At 33.2% G+C, this 25,212-nt stretch overlaps 1 protein-coding gene across 1 annotated transcript in view; it reads right to left on the reverse strand.

Moving 5' to 3' along the window:
- PGAP1 (GPI inositol-deacylase) overlaps window positions 1-25,212 on the reverse strand; it is an 84,308-nt gene that overhangs the window by 53,101 nt on the left and 5,995 nt on the right. Inside the window, exons 2-5 of the mRNA XM_076458805.1 lie at window positions 12,413-12,480; window positions 9,132-9,152; window positions 8,620-8,773; window positions 2,495-2,537 (exon numbers count right to left, since the gene is read on the reverse strand). Of these exons, the coding sequence (XP_076314920.1) occupies window positions 2,495-2,537; window positions 8,620-8,773; window positions 9,132-9,152; window positions 12,413-12,480 (286 nt within the window). The remainder of the gene's footprint in view (window positions 1-2,494; window positions 2,538-8,619; window positions 8,774-9,131; window positions 9,153-12,412; window positions 12,481-25,212) is intronic.

Consider the following 25,212-nt stretch of genomic DNA (forward strand, 5'->3'; position numbering starts at 1 on the left):
TGGCCAAAAAACAGCAGAAGGTTTGACATGAAAATTCTTGTTATGATGTTGCTCACTCCACATAGACAGAAACTGACATGAAGCCTAACTTTAATAAAGGACTGTAGTCCACATATGGGATAGGCATGGCTCTGACAACACCAAAGCAGAAGGACTTCACTGAGGTGTCAGTAAATGAAAGAAGAAAGATTCAGTGCCCACTAACTCCACTCACCATGGAATCCTATAAGTGTATGTACTACAATGCCAAACAAGGACACTGCAGCAATGCCAGGGTTTCATGAGCTCTATATTCAAACACCTGCATCAAACATAATGTCCACAAGACCTGTTGAGAATGCCTAACATTAGTACTCAGTTAACCTTAGTCTAACAGAACCAGCCAATTGACCATGGGGAGGGGGGAAACAACTGTCTACAAGAATTCAAAGAATTCAAAGCCAAAATGATGTGTTACAGAAACCACTCAACCACCTGGATCCTCTCCTCCACACTTCATGGGTTGCCACTCACAGCAAACACAGGGGTGAATTTCAGATCCCAGATGAGGCAAACTGAAAAGTCAAAACCTTCTCTGAGAGGTCCCCTTACCACATATAGGCATCCACACTGAGGTGTCTAAGTGAATGAGATACAGGTTGTGGGTCAAGAATGAATTGGAACACCAAACCAGCCTCTCCAAAGGAGGAAACAGGTTGAACCTGAAAAAACCACATGGGATGGAGCAAGCAGAATCCACAGTTTATAAAGTAAAAATATAGTAGGCCTCTCAGCAAGGCCAACTAGACTCAACAAGAAATATATAAAGCTATAGCCAATGCCAAGATAAGAGGAGAAACTTACGGAAGTAAAAGGTGGGTAGAAAAATTATGTCATGGAGAAAGCATCTGAAACCTCAATGTAGATTATTCACATCTTGGGAGAGTACTCACTGCAAATAAGAAAATCATTTACCTTAAACCAAGGAAAAAAAAACAAAGTTAGTTCAAATGGGATAAATCTATGAAAGGATGCCAACTCTTATCTTTGTGGGAATGATATAAAATGGGAGTAAAGCCTCAGAATGGGTTTTGAGATTTTTCTGTGAAATTCTAATCAGTTGAGATGGAGAATAGAAGGACAGGGAAAAACCTGAGTAACCCAGAAGTTTGAACTAAAGGGTGTTGTACAAAGTGGGAGATCTTAGTCCCCAAAACCAGAAACGAATTGTTTCTAAGAGCTATATGGCCAGTCCTCAGATATGGAAGATTGGATAATAACAAAAGTACTACAAACAAAAGGAAGAAATATCATGAGGCTGCAGAGAATGAGAAACTTGGTGAGGCTCCTGGTTCACAAAAAGCAAAGAAATCAAGGTGGATGTGGATGACTGTTTATCAGCGTCATCAGCTCAAGTTCTCAAAGTAAAGAAAAATATCCTCCAAAAAAAAACCTCATTACAAAGAAAGAGCGCAATAAAGATGTTCTTGAGAGAAGAATTAGGGAGGCAAACATCAGAAAATAAGGCAACATAATGAAGTACACTCTAGAGACAAGGAAACGAAGTTAAGTGGGATGCAATGGAAGAAGAAAAAACTCAAGGGTAAAATAGAACACAGATATGTGCAAGTCTTCCCAGTGAAACTGACGGAATAATGATGTAAGGCCTCTAACTAAAACAAGATACAGCACAAGAGTGATAACATCATTAGCTGTCAGAGTGTCTCCAAGCACCTTTAGAATATTGGATGATTCCTGTTGAGGATTGTGAGAACCTCCAGAAATCTCAAGAATGTGGAAACATGAATTTATAATCCAGATTATCCACAAAAATGATTTCTTAATAGGCCATTGGCCTAATGATGATATTGAAGAGTACTTAATGAAACTCATATATGTTAAACAAATGGAATTAGCATTGTTTAAGAAACCTTCCAACATACAATGGCACATAGGTCCCAAAATAAATTTTATTTTAAAAGTATCAAATGGAAAATAATATGAAAGAAATTTGTAATTAAAATGTTCAGAATTTGGTATTTTTCCTTCTTACAATTAAGAAAAGTTAGGAAAGAAATATTATGTTAAAAATGCTAACAAAATTCTAAAATAATGAACACAAAAATACCACTAATTCCTATGAAAAAACACACCAGAGCAAAGCAGTTCCAATGAAGGAATGAGTCTATGTTCCAATGCTAGTGTTCATGGAGGTCTCTTACTGGTAGAGGGCTGAAGCATAATTATCATTACATCATAAACTGACATAGTGCACACTTATGTTTAACACTGGGAGCTTCTTTCAAGGCTTGTGGCATATGCAAAATTATTCACATCTGTTTTGTGAGTTAATAGTTTTGTTGTTGTGGAGAGATGTAGATATAAGTTTCTGAATCAAACATTTTACAGTAAGAGATACATGAGTAATAATATCACATGGTACTAGAATCACTACTCCACAAGGAAAATTAACTATTTAAATTACAAGACATGGCAACTATGATTAAACACTTACGAATTTGTTCATTTAAAACTCCTCCATATATACCTGAGAGTTCCTGAAGAAAAAGAATGAATGCACACATATGTTTACAGACAAACTTTATGAAATAATGAGCAATAACATATATTATGTAAAACAGTGACCTTAACTCATATGACATAAAGAATGCAGAAAATAACCCACAGTTAATCAACGTCCACTGAAATTAATAACAATTGTTTTATACCAGTAAATGTGATAAGCAGCTTAGTCATTAATACTAATAACACCATTTTGGAAAAAGACAGTAATAAATTATGATGTTTCATCAAGTTTTGCACTGAAAAGTCTAGATGAAAACACTGTTCATGCATGTACGTGTGATGATTAAAACTTAACCTATTCAAAATATTTAGAGATTTAAAAAATTGGTTTAAGTTTTCATTTAAAATAATATAAATCTACCTTAAATAATCAATTTCAAAATAAACACACATGGCTCTCAAAAAATTAGCCTATGTAAATTATGAGTTAAAAAGATCTGTTTCTGAGTTTATATTGTAAGTAATAACTTAGAATGTTTAGTTGTCATAAGTTAATGTTTTATAATTTTAAAAATATATTTTGAATTGCTACTTACCTCCTTTCTCCCAAACTTACCTTGATCGTGATTTGCTTTCTAAGCATTGCTAAAACGTTAAAACACTGCACTAGTCTTTAATACCCCCTTCATTTATGTTTCATTGCAGCACGATGTGCTAATCACGTGATTACACTCTACAAATCATACTGTACTATAATATACTAGTATAAATAGCTCCCTCTACCATTGCAGCACAATCTTCATGATGGCAATAAACACATTTGAAATAACAATGTACCTCAGAACAGCTAGCATGGGTATTAACACTCTCATTGCTAAGCAGAGAACAACATTTTGATCTTCCTAGGTCATCCTACAGGTTAACAAAGAGAGTTTAAAACTGACCATTACCAGACACGTCTTAGGGATGAGAGTATAAACTGGTATGGGATTGTAGGAGGCGTTGCAGTTGGATGTTAGGTTATTAATTAGTATAGGTATAAAGGTGTTACTTTACATTGCTTTAATTTTGGTTTCAGTTGCTGTATAAGTAGGGTTTTTTTAATTTTTAATTTGTTTATATTTGTTTCCACACTTAGTATCTGGGAGATATTTACAGTTATGTTGTGTTTATTTGATTTGCAGTGTTCAAAAACCTGTGAAGGTGTTGTTTTTTTGTTCTTTTATATGGTTTCCATTTTTCTGCTTGTTTCTCGAACATAGAAGAGAAAAAAAAGCACAATCTTCACTTTCAAGAACTGGAAGATAGAAACAAGAAACAACTGTGGTTCATCTGGGCAGAAAACATCCAGTGGAAGTGCTTTGCATGACTGATCAATTTATATCATGTATGTAATATTTTAAAAGAATAACAAAAGTGATCCTACCAGGAAAAAAATATCCAAGAGAAGCTCTTTATGATATGATGTACCATGACAAATGTGGTCCATCTAAGCAGAAAACACCAGGGAGAAGCACCTTGAATAGAGCATATTATAATATTGTATGATATATAACAATGATAGCCCACTTCTCAGAGTGGGTACATAGGACTATGAAGTTTGTTTTATTGTACGAATCCCATTTCAGAGGAAACTTCCATGGTCCACCACTCCAGCAACTGGGAATCAGAAGTTGCAAGGGCTTCCACACTGCACTAGAATAAATGGGAGGAATACACGTCGGGAATCCCAGAGGAATAACATGCTTGACACAATGCAATGAGTGTCTGCTATTCCCTATTTAAAAAAGCAAATAGACCCCAAGTATAAGAATTGCAGGTCAGTAGGGATGAGCAAAAACCTTCCCCTGCTTTACTCATGCAGTCCATGAATGATGATTCTACAGGGTGGCCCGTACGTCCCTACCCACCCATATATCTTATGTATCCAGTGTATCTGTGTGCTGTCCCTCATTCTCCCTGCATAATATTATGTGACACTATGTTGTGTGAGACATTTTCCTCAACATAGCAGGGGTTATTGTTCCAAATGCCACAGTAACAGCTGCCTTCAACTCATCATTAGAATTATAACATTGTTTAGACACAATGTCCTTTATGTATTTCCAAAAAGAGTTATCACATGTTGTCAAGTCCAGACTTCTTGCAGGCCATTTCATGGGTGCCGGGGATGTTACAGAACCGTGACCTATTCATTTGTCTGGAAACAAATTTATAATACATGCGTAATTGAATATAACATAATAACATATGTGTGTGTGTGTGTATATATATATATGATACAGTTATAAGAAAGAAAAATATATAGATATAGATAGTTTGTTATAACTTAAAGAAAACAAGCCAAAATAAAAAATGCTTTACTAATTGAAAAGGTCCCAGGGTGCAAGCTATAATGTGGGATTATAAAATGTACCTTAGGTTTCGGAGGTGACTTGGAAGTAGGACCCACATTGCAGTGGGGATGCATCATCTATTAGTCTTAACCTTCATTTGGCAGTCTTACATAAGAAATAAAAGAGTAGCAATAGATATAAAATTTAGGAAAGTGAGATGTGGGTGATCAAGCCCACAACGTCCCACACCTATATCACCCTTCACTGCTTGTGGACAGTTGTGGAAAGGTAACTGCTCTCCAAAGTAAAGAAGAAAGATTAATTGAAATAAAAATAAGAATAAGAAAATAAAGTACCACCACTTGGAGGTACATAAGTTGAAAATTAACTCTTGAAATTAGCATTCTAGCCCCTAATATGGTAGAAAGGCACTACACTAGTATAAAGTGTCCCTCCAGTTATCTAAATAAACTAGTATAGCTCCCAACCACCTCCCATTTATTAAGTTTACTGTGACTGTCATGCTCTAAACAAGCCTTTATATGCAGCAAGGTGTATATTTGCATAAAGTAGCGTCAAATTGTTAAATTACCTTATTCATAACTAGAAACAGTTATCAGAAATTAGGAGAGCGAGATGAGGGTGATCAAGCCTTGGTGGAATGGAGATGTAATGATCCAAAGGATCTTGGGGAAAATGTCCAATGAAGGCAATGCATGCACACCCAACCTAAGGGAATGAGAGCTTCCATGGAAACCAACAACCCCAAAAGAGAGAAAACCTCTCAAGCAAAGACAGAAGGAAAAGGTAAGGCTTTCATGACTGCCTGCTCATATTCCAGAACAAAAATGGAGAAGGCTGGGGTCAACAGAGACAGAAAGTGAAGAGAACCTCAAAATGAATAAGACACTATAAGGGGAAATTCCTGATGAGAAACTCAACCTGAGCATCTTCTTGAAGAAGTAAGTGGGTGTGATTGACTGACTTGGTATGGGAAGGTGTAAGCAGAAACCATTCATCCATGTAACAAGAAGTTCAAAAACCCAGCAAGTGAAGATGATGTGCAAAAGACCATACCACACAAATAAGCACATAAGTAGCTAAAAAAAAAACCAGAAATACCTAGAAATGGAAGACAGAACTCTTGTGAATGAACTGAAGAAGAATGACATCACTCAGACAAAAAAACAACACTGAAGTGAGAGATAGGACTTGAGAATGAAGCGAGGTGCTACCAGTTAAGAATACAACCAAGAAAGAGTTATGATGGGATTTCAATCTCCCATGTATTTTGGAGACAACAAGCAGACAGGATTAACATTCCAGTTGAGTGGAAACCACTTGTTCAACAGCCCCTTTGTGTAGTGGGTCTCAAACAGACTCAGCAAGAGGAATGAATGAGATATGATCACAAGGAGAAGGGAAGGGGTTCTAGGAAGTGGATAGAGGTAGGATGCAAAATAGAAGATGGAAACCCACATAACCCACATATTTGTTGTGAAATGTAGCCAAAGACACAAAGTAAACATAGTGAGAGAAAGTACTCATTACTAATGAAATAAAATGTAGAAATGTGTTAAGTCTATATAGCACAGAAAAATAAAAAACTACAAAACTATGAAATTTGACCAAAAATAGAAAACAATAAGTAATCACCAAATTATGAAAACCACTAAAGGAACTCAGAACATAAACAACCCTTACATATGAAATATATAAGTCCATCCAAATAATCTATAAGACAAAGGATGTGAAAATAAAACTGGCCCTATAGAACATAAGAATAAAAAGGTACTCATTTTGCAATAACAAAGTTGAACTCTAACCTAATTCCCATATATGCATGAATAGTAGTAAAGAAAAAGGAACTTGCAAATGAAAACACATTAATAGTGAAAAGAAATAAAAATATGAACAAAAAAAATAACAAAACTCTAAATGCATGTTTAAACTATATTAACCTAGATGGTAAAAGAAGTGAAAAATGAGTAGAGAAGATATGAATGATCTGAATTACTAAGTGTAGAAATTTAGTCCATCCACACAAGCTCACATAAGGTCACTGAACATAGGTATACCTAACATGAGTGAGGAAAACACATTGAAAAACTTACCACAGATATCCTGGGTAAAAAACAGTACTTAACTCAGAAGATTATGTGGAAGCGTGGTAACAAGTGTAAAGTGCTGTAGAAAAACAATGTACACACAGTAGTTACATCCCTCTTTGCAAAATTTGTAAAGTGAAAGAAAAAAATAATTGGTCAAATGTAAGACAAACTCTCCATGAAATAATGTCCTTTCCCAGGATGAGCATTTCAACATCCATCACATGAAATCTCGAATTCATATTAAGAATGAAGAATTTAGAAACAGAAACATTTCTAAAACAAACAAGTAGAAACAATGGAAATCAAACACAAGAAGTTGAAACAGATATCACAATTGAAATCTTGTAGTCTCATGGGAAAGGAAATAAAAAAACACACATCTACACACAAGAACCCTTATAGATAAAGTGAGTATTGTGCTGCAATGGTATGGTGCTAGTATAAGGGGTGTAGTGTGATTGGTGAAGGGTAGTCACATGATCAGCACATTGCTGCAATGGTGCAAAAATGAAGGGGTATAAAAGACTGGTGTGTTATTGAGAAATGTTAGCAGTGCTTAAAGGACAAATCACTGTTGAGATAGTGTTGGATGAGCAGAGGTAGTACCATTTAAGAAATATTGTTAATATTAGAAAAGCCTCAATAATTCAAAAGTCTTAGAAAACCCTATAACATGTATATATGTGTGTGAAGTTCAATTTTTTAAAACCTTTTATTCCATCTATGGTAATTGAAAGTGTATAAATATAATACTAAATATTATATGGTAAATAATATGTTCATATTACTCAATATAAATACTACATCTTAGAATCTTACTTTGAATAAATATTTTATCTCAGGATATTACTCTGAACATGTATTCTGAAGACAGCTGGTATGGGTATAAAAACTTTAGTTGAAATAAAGTGAAGAACAACATTTCAATCTTCTTAGGTCATCTTCTGGTCAACACAAAACATTTCCTGAAGACAGCCTAAGAAAGTTGAAAAATTGTGTACTTTATTTCAATTGTAGTTTTAATATCCATACCAGCTGTCTTTGGAATACATTTTTACTTCAAGTGGGTCTCTCATTATCATGAATTACTCTGAATAGTAGATAATCTCATAATACTCTGTATTCCAACACACTTTTACTGTAGGCAAATTTACTTGTAAGTGCTGTTATCAATTTAATAGATATTCATATGAATAATAAAACATCTATGGCCTAGTATATTGAGTTATTCTAGCCACATTGATCAGAAGTGTTCTAGTTAACAACATCTTTGTCATTTTAAACAATGTTGGCAATTTAAATGTAATTTAAATCAATTTTCATATCTGGTTTTACTAATAATGTAGGTATAAGTGGAATGTTAGTTGGTATGAAATATGGTTTGATGGCTCTATCACAAAAGGTCCCTTCTTACCTCTTCTATGCCAAACTGTTTATTGTTCAGCACAAAGTTACACAAGGGGTCATATTTTCTTTGTATAATACCAATATCAAAACTTGACTTTTATATTATAAATCTTTACATTTCTTGCTGAGCCACTAGGGGCTCTATGTATATATGAATACAGACAGCAACACTTGTCCCTCTTATAATGAAGGTAAATAAAATTGTGATAATCACTATAATTAAAATATAGCAACCTATTTCTTGTTCAAATGATCAATACCTCATTCAAATCTACACTGAACATGTTGAAATGAAACGGTGACCTCAAAGACTCAGCCATTCGTAGAGCAACAGACCCTAATGATCGAACTTGACGGTAGCTCCCAGCATTGCCTGGTATAAATAACAATGGCAATCCTCCCAGTTGACCACTTCTGGTAACAAAATTAAGTTGTACTTGGAATATAACTTGCCCATAAAGTAAATCATGCAAAACATAACACAGTTAAGTCAGAAGTAATTTCACTGAATAAATAGTATATAAGCATCAATTTAGTTTATGTTTAAGAATAATACTGTGAAAATGTAAAAGGAAAATCTTTCTTTTGTTTTAAACATATCTCAGTTAGATAAAAATAATTAAGCAGATTAACACATTTCAATCTACTTTATTGTAAGAACAAATTCATGAATAATTAAAGTTGACAATTATATCAAAATGTAACTAAACTATCTAAAGAAACTAACTGAAGACCTGGAAACATTTAATTAAAAAGAAAAATGTCTAATTACCTCAAACCTTCTGCATATCGCCTGTGAAATAGAAAAAGAAAATAAACTTTCTTCAAACAAACACACACACACACAAAATACATAACCATGTAAACTTAAAACTATCTATACAAGCATTCTTATTATTACCACATAAATAATATAAATGGGTTACAATCAGTGAAATAGGAACTTATTTTAACTAGATGGAATGACTTTCAGCAAACATGATATTGTTACACATGAAGAATATTGCTACTGAGTAATTAGTATAACACTATAAATTACACACATTTTCTTTTCAGTTTTGATGAATGGAAATTCATAAACTCTAAACTACTGTCCCTATTGCTCTCTCTACATCAATCTAGGGAGATTGATCTCCCCCCTCTTAACCTGGTGGCAACTCAAGATTTACAAAATAAACACATTTTAATCTTCAATATTGGTTGAAATCATAGTAGGTGTAGTATTAAGAACATTTCTGGTTATTGTCATCTGAACCATAATATAATATAAAATTAGATATTTTTTATATCAAGTATATCAGAATTTTAGTATATGAGTAGGATGGAATTTTCCAAACAATAAATGGACAGCACACAATCCACATTTTAAAATAATGTATTCAAAACAAATCAAACGTATGTACAAACTTCTTTAGACTAAATAATATCACAGTTTTATCTAAAACTCTAAATAATTTCCTTTATTTATCAAAAGTCCACACATTCAATTATTTTGGAATCCAATTAATAAGATGAACTATTTTTCTTTACTTTGTTTGTTACTGTACAATCTGTGAATGGCTCATATATGTTACTCAATGGATGGCCATAGTTGTATCTTGAACTTTAAATAACTGTCTATTTTCATCAAAGTCCATACAAATGGGCTCAACTACTTTAAACAACTTTTGATAAGAAATTATTTTCCTTATCTCTATTAATCTGTGAACTCACTTTAAAATGTCACCCACTATGTCTAATCACTCACAAGTTGGCTAACTTCAAGTTTAATAACTTTTTTCTCACTGAACTTTACTATTCTTTTTCTCTGCTTCTTTAAACTTGCACTCATCTATATTTATATATTGATTGGGCCTTAAATTTTCTGTAAATTATGTGAACAGTGTTATAATCAACAATACTCAATTAAGGTAACAAGCAAAATAATGCAAGTTTGAGTAACTTGGCATCAACAATACTACAACAATTGAACCACACACACAACAGTAAGATTTTTACCTAATTACATAACCAAACTTGTAACAACAATGACCTTTTAAATGGTTAACTATTAACACTCTTATTATGAAACTAAATGTTTTTTGTTTAATCATTAAATATTAATGCACAAAATAAATTAAATAATAATGCCTACACTAAACACTCTTGGATATCCAACCAATTACAGTCTTTTTACTCCAAAAACAGATGCACCTAGACAATATAAGAAAATTAATAGAAATTCTGATTCAATTTTATAATATAATTCAAAAAAGTCTTCAAAACCTTGTAAACCTTAAAAGCTTTATGTTTGTTTTTTAATCTGTTCATAATTCTTGCTTTTCAAATCTTCATAACAAATTACATCAAACTATCTAATTTGTTACAAAATTACTCATATGTGTTTCAAATTTCTTTGAAAAACAAAATAATTCTTTTAGTTTTCCTTGCAAACATTAATACAAATTTATTTTGCTTTGTTAACACCACTTCTCTTGAAAAAATTATAGAGCTAATAATTAATGAAGTAACTCTTATATACATCTAGATATAATCAAAAATCAAAATATGTAATGATCTTTTCATCATAAAATCTTCATGAATACTAATATTACAAATTCAGTAGTAAATATAATGAATGGCTCTATCAAGAACAATTAGTTACAATAAAAACTGAGAAAAAAAAAAGAAGTACTGTCTGGAAACCTACCTAAAGCTCATAGGTAGAAAAAAAGCTTATTTAAATAGGAATATTGGCTAACGTACTTTATATATATATATACTGGTCTTCTTTCACATTAAAACTTTTGGCTTTCAGGTTAGAATTAAAATGCATACATTGTGTTAAGGTTTAACATTTACCATGCAATGTAACCTGTTTTACAGTTGCTTTTGCAGTCAAATAAAACTATTTAAAGAATTTTCTTAACTTTATAAGAATTAAAGGAGACTGATTAAATTTGATATTAGCAACAATATTTGTGTTCAGTGATACATGTATGCATAATTTAGATCTTATGGAAGACACTGGAGTCTGATTACATATATATATATATATAAAAATAAAGATCAAGTACCACATACATGTATTCTTGGTTTTGCAAATGATGCTGAACATGTTATCTCCAAAGGATCACAAAGGAACAAATTAGCTAAAATGAAATCAACTTAACAACTTCCTTGAACATGTGTTATGTGAAAACTGCAGATACTCTGAAGAGACAGATAAATTTAGAATCATACCACATTGGTGTAAAATGGTGGAAACTCAAAGTAAATGCTTTTTATATACCACAATCTCTAGGATTCAAAATTTTTTAGAATGATATAATATTTGTTATACTTGAACATTTGGCATGAATGAAGCTCATATGCTTACAAAATCTAATTTTTCTAATTTAATTCTGAACAAAATTACTGTACAACTTAATTACATGTACATGTATATAGATTTAAAATGTATGAGTTGTGTATAAACATGCTAAATTACATGTACAACAGTTTGTAATCAAAATGAATCATCTGTGTTGCATAATGATGCCATGCAATAATTAGTTCAAGTGTATGAATTTAATGAAATGTTGATTTTTGATAACTTGTCATGATGATTACAACATTGTACAAACTATAACTAAAACAAGACTATTCACTATAACAGTTCTAGCCATATTAACACCATAGAAATTACTTAGAGAAAATTACTAGGCCATTAGTAACATTCAACTGTAAATCATTTTGTTCACTTTTATTCAGCATAAGGACATCTAGATTCTGTAATAAGATAGGGCATCATTTCAACTGTCTACTTTTCTACAGTATTAAACCTCTCACCTTGGTTGGTTTGCAATTATATATGTAATATTAAGATGGATTATCTATGATAAACTCAATGTTATTATTTGGTTGTATGAAACTATGAATATATCATGCAAGTTTTCAGTAGCAAATCATTAACCAGTTTTGAAAGAATCCACTACAATGGCTGATGAACAAAGTACGTAAAAAGTCAAACTTCTTTTAAAAGTTGAAAATATAACTTGTCTACTTAAAACAAATTCAATACACCATACTTACCCTTCTCCATATATGAACAATTTGTATCTTGGAAACTTGTGCATTACAGGAGAAGGCATGGCAATTCTCTGAGGAAACAAACATTTTTGTAAATTCTAAAATATTACCACACACTTTATATATATTTTACCAAATAATATTTATAATATTTTTACTATATATATATATATTTATTCATAGCAGTAAATAAAAAAGCTTTAGCTCATATAATTTTAAAAAATGAATTTCTTTATATTTACTTTGCAGAGCAAACAATAAAGCTCTTCCCAGGTTCACTTAATATAATATTCTGTTGTTTTCTTGTATTGTATTTATTAACACTCACTTTTGGCTTCACAAAAGGTATGTTGGAAAGTAACAGAGATTGATCTACAAGAAGGGGCTTTATGCTGTCAGACTTGTTTCCATGGAATTAGGAACAACTTGGTATTAAGATCTTCTTATATTAAAAATGTATTTCTAATAGGTATGTACCTCCTCACACAAAGCTATCTTGATCTTCTATATGCCCTCTAAAAATTTATAAAAACATTTTCATACTTAATGCACCAGTCTGTATACTCCACCAATTTTGTGCCATGTTTAAACATGTACATAACATAAGACTACCCTCTGCCAATAATACTGTACCACATATAATGATGCAGTTAGTTCCTCTACTATTCCTCTTCAATCCTCACTTTTAAGAACTGGTAGGTTCTAAAAAAAGAAAGGTGGAATGTGGAATGCTCACTTTTTCACTGAGTGGAAAATCATGATAATGTATGGTAAAGTAAAATTCAACAATACACTCAGGAGAAAGTCCCTAGTGATTGAGAAGGGCTCTCTTGCTCCACTGAGAGAAGAAAATGCAATGGAGAGTCCAGAGGGACTTCACAACAGAAAAAGTGCAATGAGTATCTTATTAAATCAAAGGATTAGCAGAAATGGGAAGAAATCCCTTTTTGCTTTACTCATGAAGTCTATGAGTGACAATCAATCATTGATGTAACTTATTGATATCTAGAAACACCTGTATATGTCACTAGGTATGCCCCCAGTGTTCTCGCAGAACACCCCTTCTCTACAGTGAGCATTATAGCACAAGCAGTAAATAATGCAGGTTTGAGGTAAAGCATCAAGAACATGCAGTGACTGTGACCCAAAAATGTAAATTTAGGTTCTTAAAGCCCATATACCTGGAATTGGTACACTTTCACTTGGTGATATAAGTAACCATTGTGTAGTTGTTAAAATGTATCATAACCAACCTCCCATGCAGGAGGGGAAAGAAGTGGAACTATGTTTGACAAACCATCATATGAACAGGAATGTTGATACGGATGGAAGATACCTTGATCGACCAATAAATGGAAATCTCCCAAGAGTTTATGTATGCACTCCAGTCTCCTAAAGATGAATCTCTGAGAGATGTAAACCTGGACAAGACAGAATAAATGGCACCCTACCATGGTCTGGTCTAACCATCAAGCCAAGTTAGCTCTTATCTAAAAATGTACAGTAGAAGGGTTGTCTAACTGATATTAGTAGAAGTTCCACTAATCTTTAAGTGTCCACTGAATAAAATGCATAAGAACCTAATCAATTGGAATGGGAGCTTCCATGGAAGCCTACATCCCCAAATGACATAGAACCTCTCAAGCTGTGAGAGAATGTGAGGTGAGGGCCTTTAAAACTGCTTGCTCCATATTCCAATGATGAAAAATAGAAGGTTGGATCCAATTAAGATAGGAATGAAGGAAAACCCCACATTAACGAGAAAATAAGTGGGGATAAGAACAGAATCCCACCTGTACTGCTTCTTCCAGGAGCAAAAACTTATGGTCTCTGGATTGTGGAAGGGAAGAAGTAAGTAGTAATCAGTAATCCATGTAATTGTTTTGTTTTTGAATTTTGTGCAAAGCTACATGAGAGCTATCTCACTAGCCATCCCTAATTTAGCAGTGTGAAGGCAGCTAGTCATCACCATCCACTGCCAACTCTTGGGTTACTCTTTTATCAATGAATAGTGGGATTGATCATCACATTATAATGCCCCTAATGCTAAAAGGATGAGCATGTTTGGTGTGATGAGGATTCAAACCCACAACCCTCGGGTTACAAGTTGAGTTCCCTAACCACCTGGTCATGCCAGGCCAATCCATGTAAAGAAGAGTGCAAAGATTCATTAAGTGAAGATATTAGACAAGAGCTCATTCCACCCAACAAAATACTTCAAGAGCCAAGGTTAACCCAAACGGTAAGGCTCTGAATTGGAATACTTGATTTGGAGCAATAAAATACTATCAACAATGTTAACCATGTGGAAACAAATCCTGAATTGTAGATTATGAGGAGAAAATGTGGTTTCTAGTATCAAGAATGTAAGAAAATGAGCTGAAACAAATCTCAGCACTACAAACAGGAAAGCAACAAACACATCAGTGATGTAACAAATAAAAAAAATTTAAGTCCCACACTAACAAAAGGTAGGATTACTTATAAAGCACATAGTTAACAATGAAGAAAATATTTATCCAAATGGACCAATAAATTAGATGTTATTTGTAGTAATGATATGTCACATACAAGCTACCTAAACATACCTAGTTAACAATGTACTTATAAATAGTGAACTGACACACTATATAAATTTAACCAGTCCACAAAGTACATATCAATAACGACCAGGCAAACTGATGAAAATTATCAAGAAAATTAAGTAATAATCAATATTTAACCTACAATTTATCTAAATCAATTCAGATGACAAAGGACACATAAGTAAGACCAACACTGATAATAATTAGCATTATAAGGCACATGTTTAACAATGACAAGAAAAAAAATTAGTCATATAAAACAGTGAATTAGATATGACTAGTAGCACAATTTATATAACTTAGAAACTATCTGAACATATTTAGCTAAAATATTAGTAATGAACTGGTACTTCCTCAAAATTTACCTAGTTGACAAGGTATGTAATATTAACATGTGCAAAATGACTAAAATTACCTATAAACATAAAGTAATAAACAATACCTAACTTGCAATTTCTGTAAATTAACTTAAAAAACAGAGGACATATAAATGTCTAACTTATCAAAGTTCAAGCAACACTGATGTGAAATACTTAGATCTCCAGTGTGTTAATAAGAACAAAGCCATACATAGCTCATCTGAGCTGCATCTACCATGGGTATACCATGTGTAAAGTGAAAAGTTGAAAAACTTACCACAGAACCACTGGGAGAACTGGAAGCAATATGAAGAAAGGAGGAGAATAACAAACCTCTACCAAAGTTAATAATGTGGAGGCATAACAAATGCAGCAGGAAGAAGAAAACTAGCAAAATCACTCAATCTCAAACATAGAGCAAAACCAGAAAATGCATTGATTGATAACTCAATCAAGTATCTGTAAAAAAAATTAGAGGGAAAAAACTAGAAGACATATATGATATGAAAGATTAAAATAAGAAGGTAAGGGTCCAAATAGCCTTCTGCCTGATTGTATTTTTCCTCTGAAACACTCACAAGTTAAAAAAACAAAGAAACAGCCAGCAAAATATAAGAACCTAGCTCCCTGCAAATTAAGGCCTCTACCTCCTCTGCAAATAAAATCAAACACGATTTCTAGGAAATCATGCCCATAGCATTTTGAAAAGTTACTGGAACTTCTGTATGAATACATTGAATTGCAAATTCATAGTAAGATGTCTTATAATTTCATAACAAGAAACAAATGCAAAAATAACAAACAATTGTTGAAACAAATGAAAGCAAACACAGTGATAAAAATTTGAAATGGCATAAAAGCACAAATGTACATAGAAGCTACATATAAGAAAACAAGCATCTAAACAATGCTGTGCCAATTAAGAAAGTAAGAACTTAGTGGGAATAGTAAAGGAGATAGTTGTGCCAATATAGGTGGTGCAATACTATTGGTGGAGAGCAGTCACATAATATGTAAATGTTCAATAATGGCATGAAATTGGAAGGGTAAATAAACTGGTGCACTAAGTATTAAATATTTTTAGCAATGCTTAGAGGGCAGAAATAAGATAGAGGTAACTCTTTGTGTGAATAGATGTAAGTCCACATCAGAACCAGGTATTCCCTCATTGTTAAATGTAGCCTGTCTGAATTGTGGAATAAACTTATAAAAAAAAATGCCAACATACACCATAAACAGTACATTGATAAGCCAGCTAACTATATCAAGTAAAACTTATTAAGGTTTTAGTCTTCCATAATAAATTCTACAGTACAGTGATAGGACTGAAAGACAAAAACATACTAGGTTGGGTAACCTTTGTGTTTGTATCTTCTAAGCTTTGAGCCAATTTCTAGCACTATCTTTCAGAACTCAGAATAACTTTCCATCAACATGTCTCAACCCTTAATCATATTCAACTCATAACTTTATAAAAGCTTTGTCTGTGATATCAGAGCTCTTCAAGATTGCTAGTGGTTGAGACACTTTACATCAGAAAATTGCTACAGTAAGTCATATGGTGTGAACTGGATTAATTGAGTGAAAACAATTTTTTATGGAATTTACATTAATGTTTATATTTTTTCTTATAAACTTGATTCTAGTCCTACTACAAATAATAAAATAAAACCTTGTGATACTAAGTTGAGAGACTGCACACCAGTGGAACTCTAAAATGCAACTACATTTTAATGTGAAGGGATTTTATTATTATTATTTTTGATAATATAACAGTAATGTGTGGCCTATCCTATCAAGAAACATTTGAAATTACTTAGATCAGTACATTTTTAATCTGATTTATTTTATTTCTCAGACAGCACAAACATCACATCTGTTATACTATGTGGTCATCATTTGATGATTACATCTTAAAGACATAATCGTATCAAATGTTTGTTAGTCACTAGGTTTTTCGTTTTTAAAAATGTTTCTGTTTTACTAACATTTTCAGCACTTTACCAACATTCCACATGCATGAAATTAAGTATGTCATTTACATGTTGCATGAAGAAATTTAGCTTCTACCAGACAAGTTCCCTAAAATACTTAATAAAAAAATTATAATTAACAGTAATTAGTCTTACTTATGAGTAACAAACAAGTCACAAAAAACTCTATGACCACTCTGCCTCAGGTGATCAATTAGGTATAGTTCCTATCAGTAGTTTCTTTTCCCCTTAATCCAAAAACACCTCATTAGGTTGTCCTGTAATTTGCCAAGCAGAGAAATTACTAAGTACCAAAACAGAACTTTCACAAGTAAAGCTTCATACAGTATGTTTATCACATTTGGTCATGGTAATTATCGCTATTCAAAGAATTTAATGTTAATATGTTTAATCTATCTAATCTTATAAACAGTTAAAGTACATACTGAATTAATTAAATTTAATACAATGAATAAAACTTGTATCTCAATTTAAAATGTGACAAATAATAGTTAGGTGTCCACAGAATAATAACATAGCCTATGCGTATACATGCTCTTTTTCTAGTGGACAAGTAACAAATTTAATCTACTAATGTATTTAAGTTGACATTGCTAAAGGGTATCTGTCTAACAGATCTATGAAGACAACAAACTAAAAGCCACCAATTCTTAAAAGTGGAAAAATGGTTTAAGAAAAGTTGGAATTTGAAAAAGTTTAGAGATAACAAATATAGTTTTAAACCTCTATTGTGTAACAAATGCTGAGACTTGTGCTGGAGTATTTATGGTGGAAATAAAGTTATTTATATTCCACAGTGATTATTTTAACCATGCCATCTATACTGAGCTGATGACAACAGTAGTAAATACTTGGACCAAAATATCTTTGGGTGCACTTTAATAAGCATTAGTTTTTGGTATTTTCAACCTGAGCAGCATCTTATACAACAAATGGGCTATATTACAAAATTCAGAGACAGATTCAGGTACAGCTATTCCATATTTAAAACTACTGAGCAGAAGGAGAACATCCAGTCAGAAACATTTGTCAACTACAGTTTACAGAATAGCATAATTCCACAGCTAAAGGTATGGAGCATGTTCAGGGGCATAAGCCAAACATGATTCTTGTAACTTTTTATCCACGACTAAATGAGCTATCCATTAGGCCTACCTAGTCCAAAAATTAATTGGCTTAAAAAAATTATCAATATATGCATACATAATCCAATAAGAACATCTAAATATATATATATATATATATATATATATATATATGAACGAAAATATAAACCTAAAACATGAATATATGTACATGAAATTGAGAATTTGTATACGATTTACATTTTGTCATAAGGGTACACAAATATGTATATTTATTAACCAGATAAAAAGCCCTGTTAAATAAAAAATGTTTTTTATAGTTTCCAAGACACTGAGAAATGAAGTATATTTTTCAGTTATTAATAAGATATAATGTAATAGCTTCAATTAATAAAAATAAAATTAAACAATTGCAATGTTGCACTATCAGATGTCAAGTAATATGGTATTGGTGAACATAACTGTTTTTAAGTTCAGCAACACCATGCTTCTTTTACAAAAACAATTTATTACACTAGATGGCCATACAAAAAATTGCCATTATATCTAAACTGTAAAAAAAAATCCTTAACTTTAAGCAACCTCATTTCCAAACTGTTTATCTCAACTTATAGCAGCAATAATGAATTCTCATCTTATAAGAACCTAAATACCACACTCAGAATCGAGTATCACACAGTTTAGCAGCTCAAGTTTCACTGGCAACATGTAAATTGTGTTTACTGAATGATATACTGCAATCAAAATAAAATTCATGGTAAATTTTTATAAGAAATTCATAAATATGAAATATTTACAATTTTACCTTTGAACATGAGTTTGTAACAAAATATTCATCACAATATTGACAGCATTTCATGAAATTTGTTTCAAATGAAAACTTAATTTGTACTTTGAGCAGATGATGACCAATGATGGAAAATGTCTAACCACGCCTTGTATCTTTACTTCAAAGGTTAGTACTGTGATTATTTTTTCTCAAAATTCTCAATAAATATAATATGATAAAGGGCTCTATAATATGAAAAATCTGATTATTAAATAATACAGTAGTAATTTTATTATGAAATTTTAAAAATAAATAATATGGTGTCAAAACAGTAAGAAGCATTTGATATAATACGAAATAAAATAAAGTTTATTACTTAACTTGATGTTTATTTATGAATATAAATATGAAAATTTAGTGTTTAATAGCTTATGGAGTTGAAATTTAGGCACTGAATATCTTAACTAACCTGCATTGTATAAGAAAAAGTGCAGAAACCTCTTGAATTCTTAATTAGTTTTACTTTTTAAGTGAATCATTTTTCTTTTCCCCTTTTTCAAATATGCATTTTTGTGACACTTGTAAGTTAAAAAATACACACACAAAAATGCCTTCATTTTATCAAAATTTGCATTGTTTCATTTTTTGGTGATAAATATCTTTTGTTACAGTAAGAAATCAAAAGTGCAAGATCTGATGATCTTCTATTTTAACTTCACTACTAATTTATAATACTATTATGTCCCTGTATCCAAGAGTTTTAAGTTCGTTAATTATTTTGAAATGTACTTAATATCATGATGTAAGACTAAGTCAAAAAATAAACTTGAACACCATAATTTAGCATGAACATTTTCAAAAAGATCTTCTTAAACCTTTGATTAGTAACCCACTGTCTAAATGTTGTAATACTTTTGTTAAACGTAATAAAACATCGATTTACGACTGGCAAAAAGACAAATCAGTATTGCTAACGTAGTAACACTAAAATATTACGAAGTATCAATACCAATTTTCGACATTTTGTTCATTAATTAAATCTATCTGTAGTATTCTTACTTTGACCTGATTTTACATCACTTAACAAAGAAAGACTTACAATATACTGCGGTGTTTCAAACATGTATGTCATTTCACATTTGTTTGCTTCAAAATGTGTTAGATATTCAAAGAGGCCAGTGAGACAGAATATGAAAGATATAAGCGAAATTGCCCACTTCCATTTTTCCATAACTAGACTGTTTTAGCACGCTGTAACTAAGTTATAGTATAAACCATGGCAACACCAAAGCTTTTCTTACGTTTCTCACATGTTTCTCTTGGCCCTCTATTGTTTACGATTAAATCGGAAATATATCTTTCCACAGATGCCTAAAATATCATCATATAGTGAGACTAAATAATAATCACAGAAAAGTTTCATCATAATATTATGAATTATCTCTGCAAGAAAAGGTTAGATTTTAATATTATTTTTGTTTGACAGGTATTAGGGAAAAAAAATCACTTAATAAAATAAACGTTATGTATGGCTGGTTACTGAACTTAGTTTGACTGGTAATCTGAAGATCGCGGATCCGAATCCCCGTCGCACCAAACATGCTTGCCCTTTCAGTCGTGGGGGCGAAAAAAATGTAACAGTCGATTCCACTATTTGTTGGTAAACGAGTAGCCCAAGAATTGGCGGTGGATGATGACTAGTTGCCTTCCCTCTAGTTTGTTTGTTTGTTTAATTTCGCGCAAAGCTACTCGAAGACTATCTGCGATAACAATCCTTAATTTAGCAGTGTAAGACTAGAGGAAAGGCAGCTAATCATCACCATCCACCGCCAAATCTTGGGCTACTCTTTTACCAACGAATAGTGGGATTGACCGTTACATTATAATGCTCCCACGGCTGAAAAGGCAAACATGTTTGGTGCGACTGGGATACGAACCCGCGACCCCCAGATTATGAGTTGAGTGCCTTAATCACCTGGCCATGCCGGGCCCTCCCTCTAGCTTTAGACTGCTAAAGTTGGGATGGCTAGCCCAGACAGCCCTTGTGTAATCTTGCGCGAAATTCAAAAAACAAACAAAACAGTTACTGAACTTAAAAAAAAAAAAAAATAGTGATGGAAGCAGAAATATCAGTTGATCCGGCTAATGATTACATAGTAGACTAAGCCGTCTCGACTTTACATGGAGAATAAAATCCATACATAAGTAGCTTCCCTAGTGTGTCAATTAAAAATTTGGCCGTTTGTTAACTTTAGAATACTAATTTTATAACTATTTTACAATATTGTTACATTTTATGTTTTATCTCTAGTCTTTAACTGCTAAATTAGATACGGCTAGTGCAGATAGCCCTTATGTAGCTTTGCGCGAAATTCAAAAGAAACCATCAGCTAGTCCTACATAGCTTTTATTTTCCTAATACTTGTTTGCTTACATTTTTTATTAGATGGCTTGCGTGTATTACCAGATCATAAAACTTTATACGTTTTGCGTAGAATAATAATATATATAATAGGCAGTCAATGATCGTGCAGACTGTCTTGCTCTAACAAAAGATGATAAAATTATAGTTACTGCTAGAATTAAGTAGGACGTAGACCCGTTTAAAGAAGAAGATAAAGGAAAATAAATCTCGATTTTGACAGTTCGCATGTTTTCGATTTTGGGATCTTCTCGATAGCTGGAAAATGGCATATACAACATAGATAGAGCGACTGTGGCATGTAGCTTTCATATCTAGCTTCTGATTTTTTATATGTTTACTGGTTTGTTTGTTTGTTTGTTTGTTTACTCCTTAATTCACTACGTACATAATATAGGAGTTGCTTGCTAGAGACAGTGATTGTATAGTGTAACACAAAGCATCGAGTATTCTCCGTGTTGCAGTTACCAAATTTTCACCAATTATTGAGTGGTAATTCTTGTTGCACTCTGTACTTAAGTTTTTAAAAGGAATACAACATTTCTGTAAAGAAAGTTTACTTCGATCGGTAGTAATTGAATTATAATTTTTTCATTTTTTTAAATTTTGATACAATAATAATAAAATAGATGATCAAAGATTGCGAAGACTGTTTTACTCTGGCAAATAATGATAAAATTATAGTTACTGCTATAATTGAGGCAGGGTGTAGGCCTGTTTAAACGTATGTGATAAATGTAAATAAGAAATATCGGTTTTGGCTCTTCGCTGGTTTGTGCCTTTGCATCGCTCTAAATCAATGGTTCTTAACCTGGGTTCAATTGAACCCCTGGGATTCGGTTAGTCAGTCTCAGGGGTTTGGCGGAGGTCAAGACACACACACTGTGTGTGTGTCCGTTCCGTTCGAACCCCACTCTTATGATTCGTGACGTCATGCTCCACTTGGCCATCATTGGCTGCGGCTGATCACGTCACATCACTTGGCCTTCATATCTGTGCTACAGGGAACTTCGTGCGCTTAGCAGTCGACTTGTGATTGTAGTAATCGTGCGTCATTTGTGATTTTTTTCCTAATCTTTCAATCCCTTCATACTAACTATGTCGAGCAAAAACAGAAAGTGATCGGACGAATACGTACAATATGGTTTCACGTTTATAACGGAACATGATGGGAGTCAGCGTCCTCAATGCATGATTTGCAATGCCAAGTTGAGCAATTCTAGTCTAGCACTGGCAAAACTAAGAGAAAACTCCCTAAAGCTGCATGGAGATGGAAAATACAAGAACACAACGCTTGCTGAATGCAAGGTAAAGAGAGACAGGTTCGATGAAAAGGCTACTTTGCCTGTTCTCGGCTTTGTAGCCATCGACAAACCGATCCTCACAGCATCGTACGAAGTCGCGTACTTGATCGCAAAGCAGGGCAAACCTCACACCATTGGTGAAGCACTCGTAAAACCAGCTGCGTTGAAGATCATGGTGAATATCATGCCGGGAAAAGCTGCTGAAAATAAGTTATCCTAAATTCCTCTTTCAAATGACACCATCAGAAGCAGAATAGATGATATGAGCGATGACATCTTGGTTCAAGTAGTTGCAAATCTGATTTCAATCCCAGCAAAATTCAGCCTTCAACTCGACGAGACCACCGACGTTTCCAATCTAAACCAGCTGGTTGTATTCGTGCGCTATGTGAAGAACGACGAGATAAAAGAAGATTTTTTATTTTGTAAGCCTCTTACAACAACAACTAAGGAAGCCAACGTGAAGAAACTTGTGGATGACTTCTTCAGAGACAACGATCTTTTGTGGGATATTGTTTGTGCTGTTTGTTCGGACGGAGCTTCAGTCATGCTGAGACGAAACTCTGGTTTTGGTGCGCTGGTGAAAGCCGATGCACTACATATCATTGTAACGCAACGTGTTCTGCAAGGCATGCGTTGGCAACAAAAACCTTGCCTTCAAAACTGGCAGAAGTATTAGAAATTGTAGTGGAATGTATGAACTTTGTGCAAAATAGTGCCCTGAAGCACCGCATCTTCAAAGAGCTGTGTGATAAAATGGGCTCTGAATTCGAGATACTTCTGTACCATTTTAACGTTTGGTGGTTATCCCGGGGAAAGGTGCTGAATCGTGTTTTTGCCATGCGTGTGGAATTAGCCCTGTTTTTGCGAGACCACCAACATTTTCATGCACATTGCTTCGAAAAATCTGAGTTCATTTTCATTTTGTGGAACATGGCCGATATCTTCAATACTCTCAATCATCTCAATCAACAGATGCAGGGCGGTGGAGTCAACATCATCGAAGCGGAAGAAAACCTGAAGGCTTTTTAAAAAAAAACTACCGTTATGGAAACGACGAACAGAGAATGATAACTTCGCAAACTTTCCCCTGCTGGACGACTGTGTAAGTAAGATCGAAGATGTGTCTAAAACCGGAGACATTTCTGTACCCGGGGAACTGAAGCAAGCAATTGCCATACACTTAGATGACTTCGCAAAGTCTTTCGACAGATACTTCCCCACCAGAAAGTCATATCCAGCATGGGTGAGACAGCCGTTCACGTTTAGTGTTGCGACCGCAGATGTCAATGATGAATACTTCGACGAAATCATTGAACTTCAGCAGAGCCAGGTTCAACAGCAACGTTTCAGAACAACAACGCTCTCAAAGTTTTGGTATCACCAAATCGTTGAGTACCCTCTTATTGCTAAGAAAGCCCTTGAGATACTCATAGCGTTTGTTACAACGTATCTTTGCGAGCAATCCTTTTCGAGGATGATAGACATAAAAATAAAGAAAAGGAACAGACTTTGTTGCGAAAATGAGAGTAGCACTTGCCAAGGTGAAGCTGCGCATTTCTAAACGTGTCTCTAAAGGCAACACCAAAAGTCACATTAATTTGCAGTAAATATTTATTGAGTTATGTTTTTGTTTTTGTGTGAAATGCGTGTTTTATTGGTTTTGTTCTTTGAACACAGTGATATTGGTGCAACTGATGCATGGTTCATTTTGTGTACTAACAAAATATCTACTTATGTTTTGAATTTTAAAAAAATCATATTTTATTTTTCCAATTACGAAGGGTTCAGTGAATGCAAGTACGAAACTTCCGGGGTTTAGTACCGACAACAAGGTTAAGAACCACTGCTCTAAATAGCTGAAAAGAGACATATATACCTACCTATTTTAAATATCAACAGCATGGAACTTTTATGAATATATTTCAACAGGTATAGTTTCAGTCAACACTAATGATAAATTGGGTAACATCCCAAAAAAATCTCTTAAAACACCACAACACAGAAAATATTGGTCAGTAATGTAAAGAAAAAACGTTATTTATGGATAAATATAGGGAAAGTTTTAGGTGGTTAAGGATTTTCCGAGCTCCACAACTTATTGTTAATATATTGCAAATCCCTGTTCATAAACAATGTCTTGCAACCATTAAAAGCTGTTAGAACCACTTGGACGTATTAAAAGAATGAAAAAAATCTTAATGAATCACAATAATACAAGCCTGAAAATCATCGAGTTGCATAACTCTTTCTGTAATCCTTGGAAATTAGTGACTATACTCACT

This window comes from Tachypleus tridentatus, chromosome 9 (assembly GCF_004210375.1).
Source record: "Tachypleus tridentatus isolate NWPU-2018 chromosome 9, ASM421037v1, whole genome shotgun sequence".
In the NCBI taxonomy this organism is placed as follows: domain Eukaryota; kingdom Metazoa; phylum Arthropoda; class Merostomata; order Xiphosura; family Limulidae; genus Tachypleus; species Tachypleus tridentatus.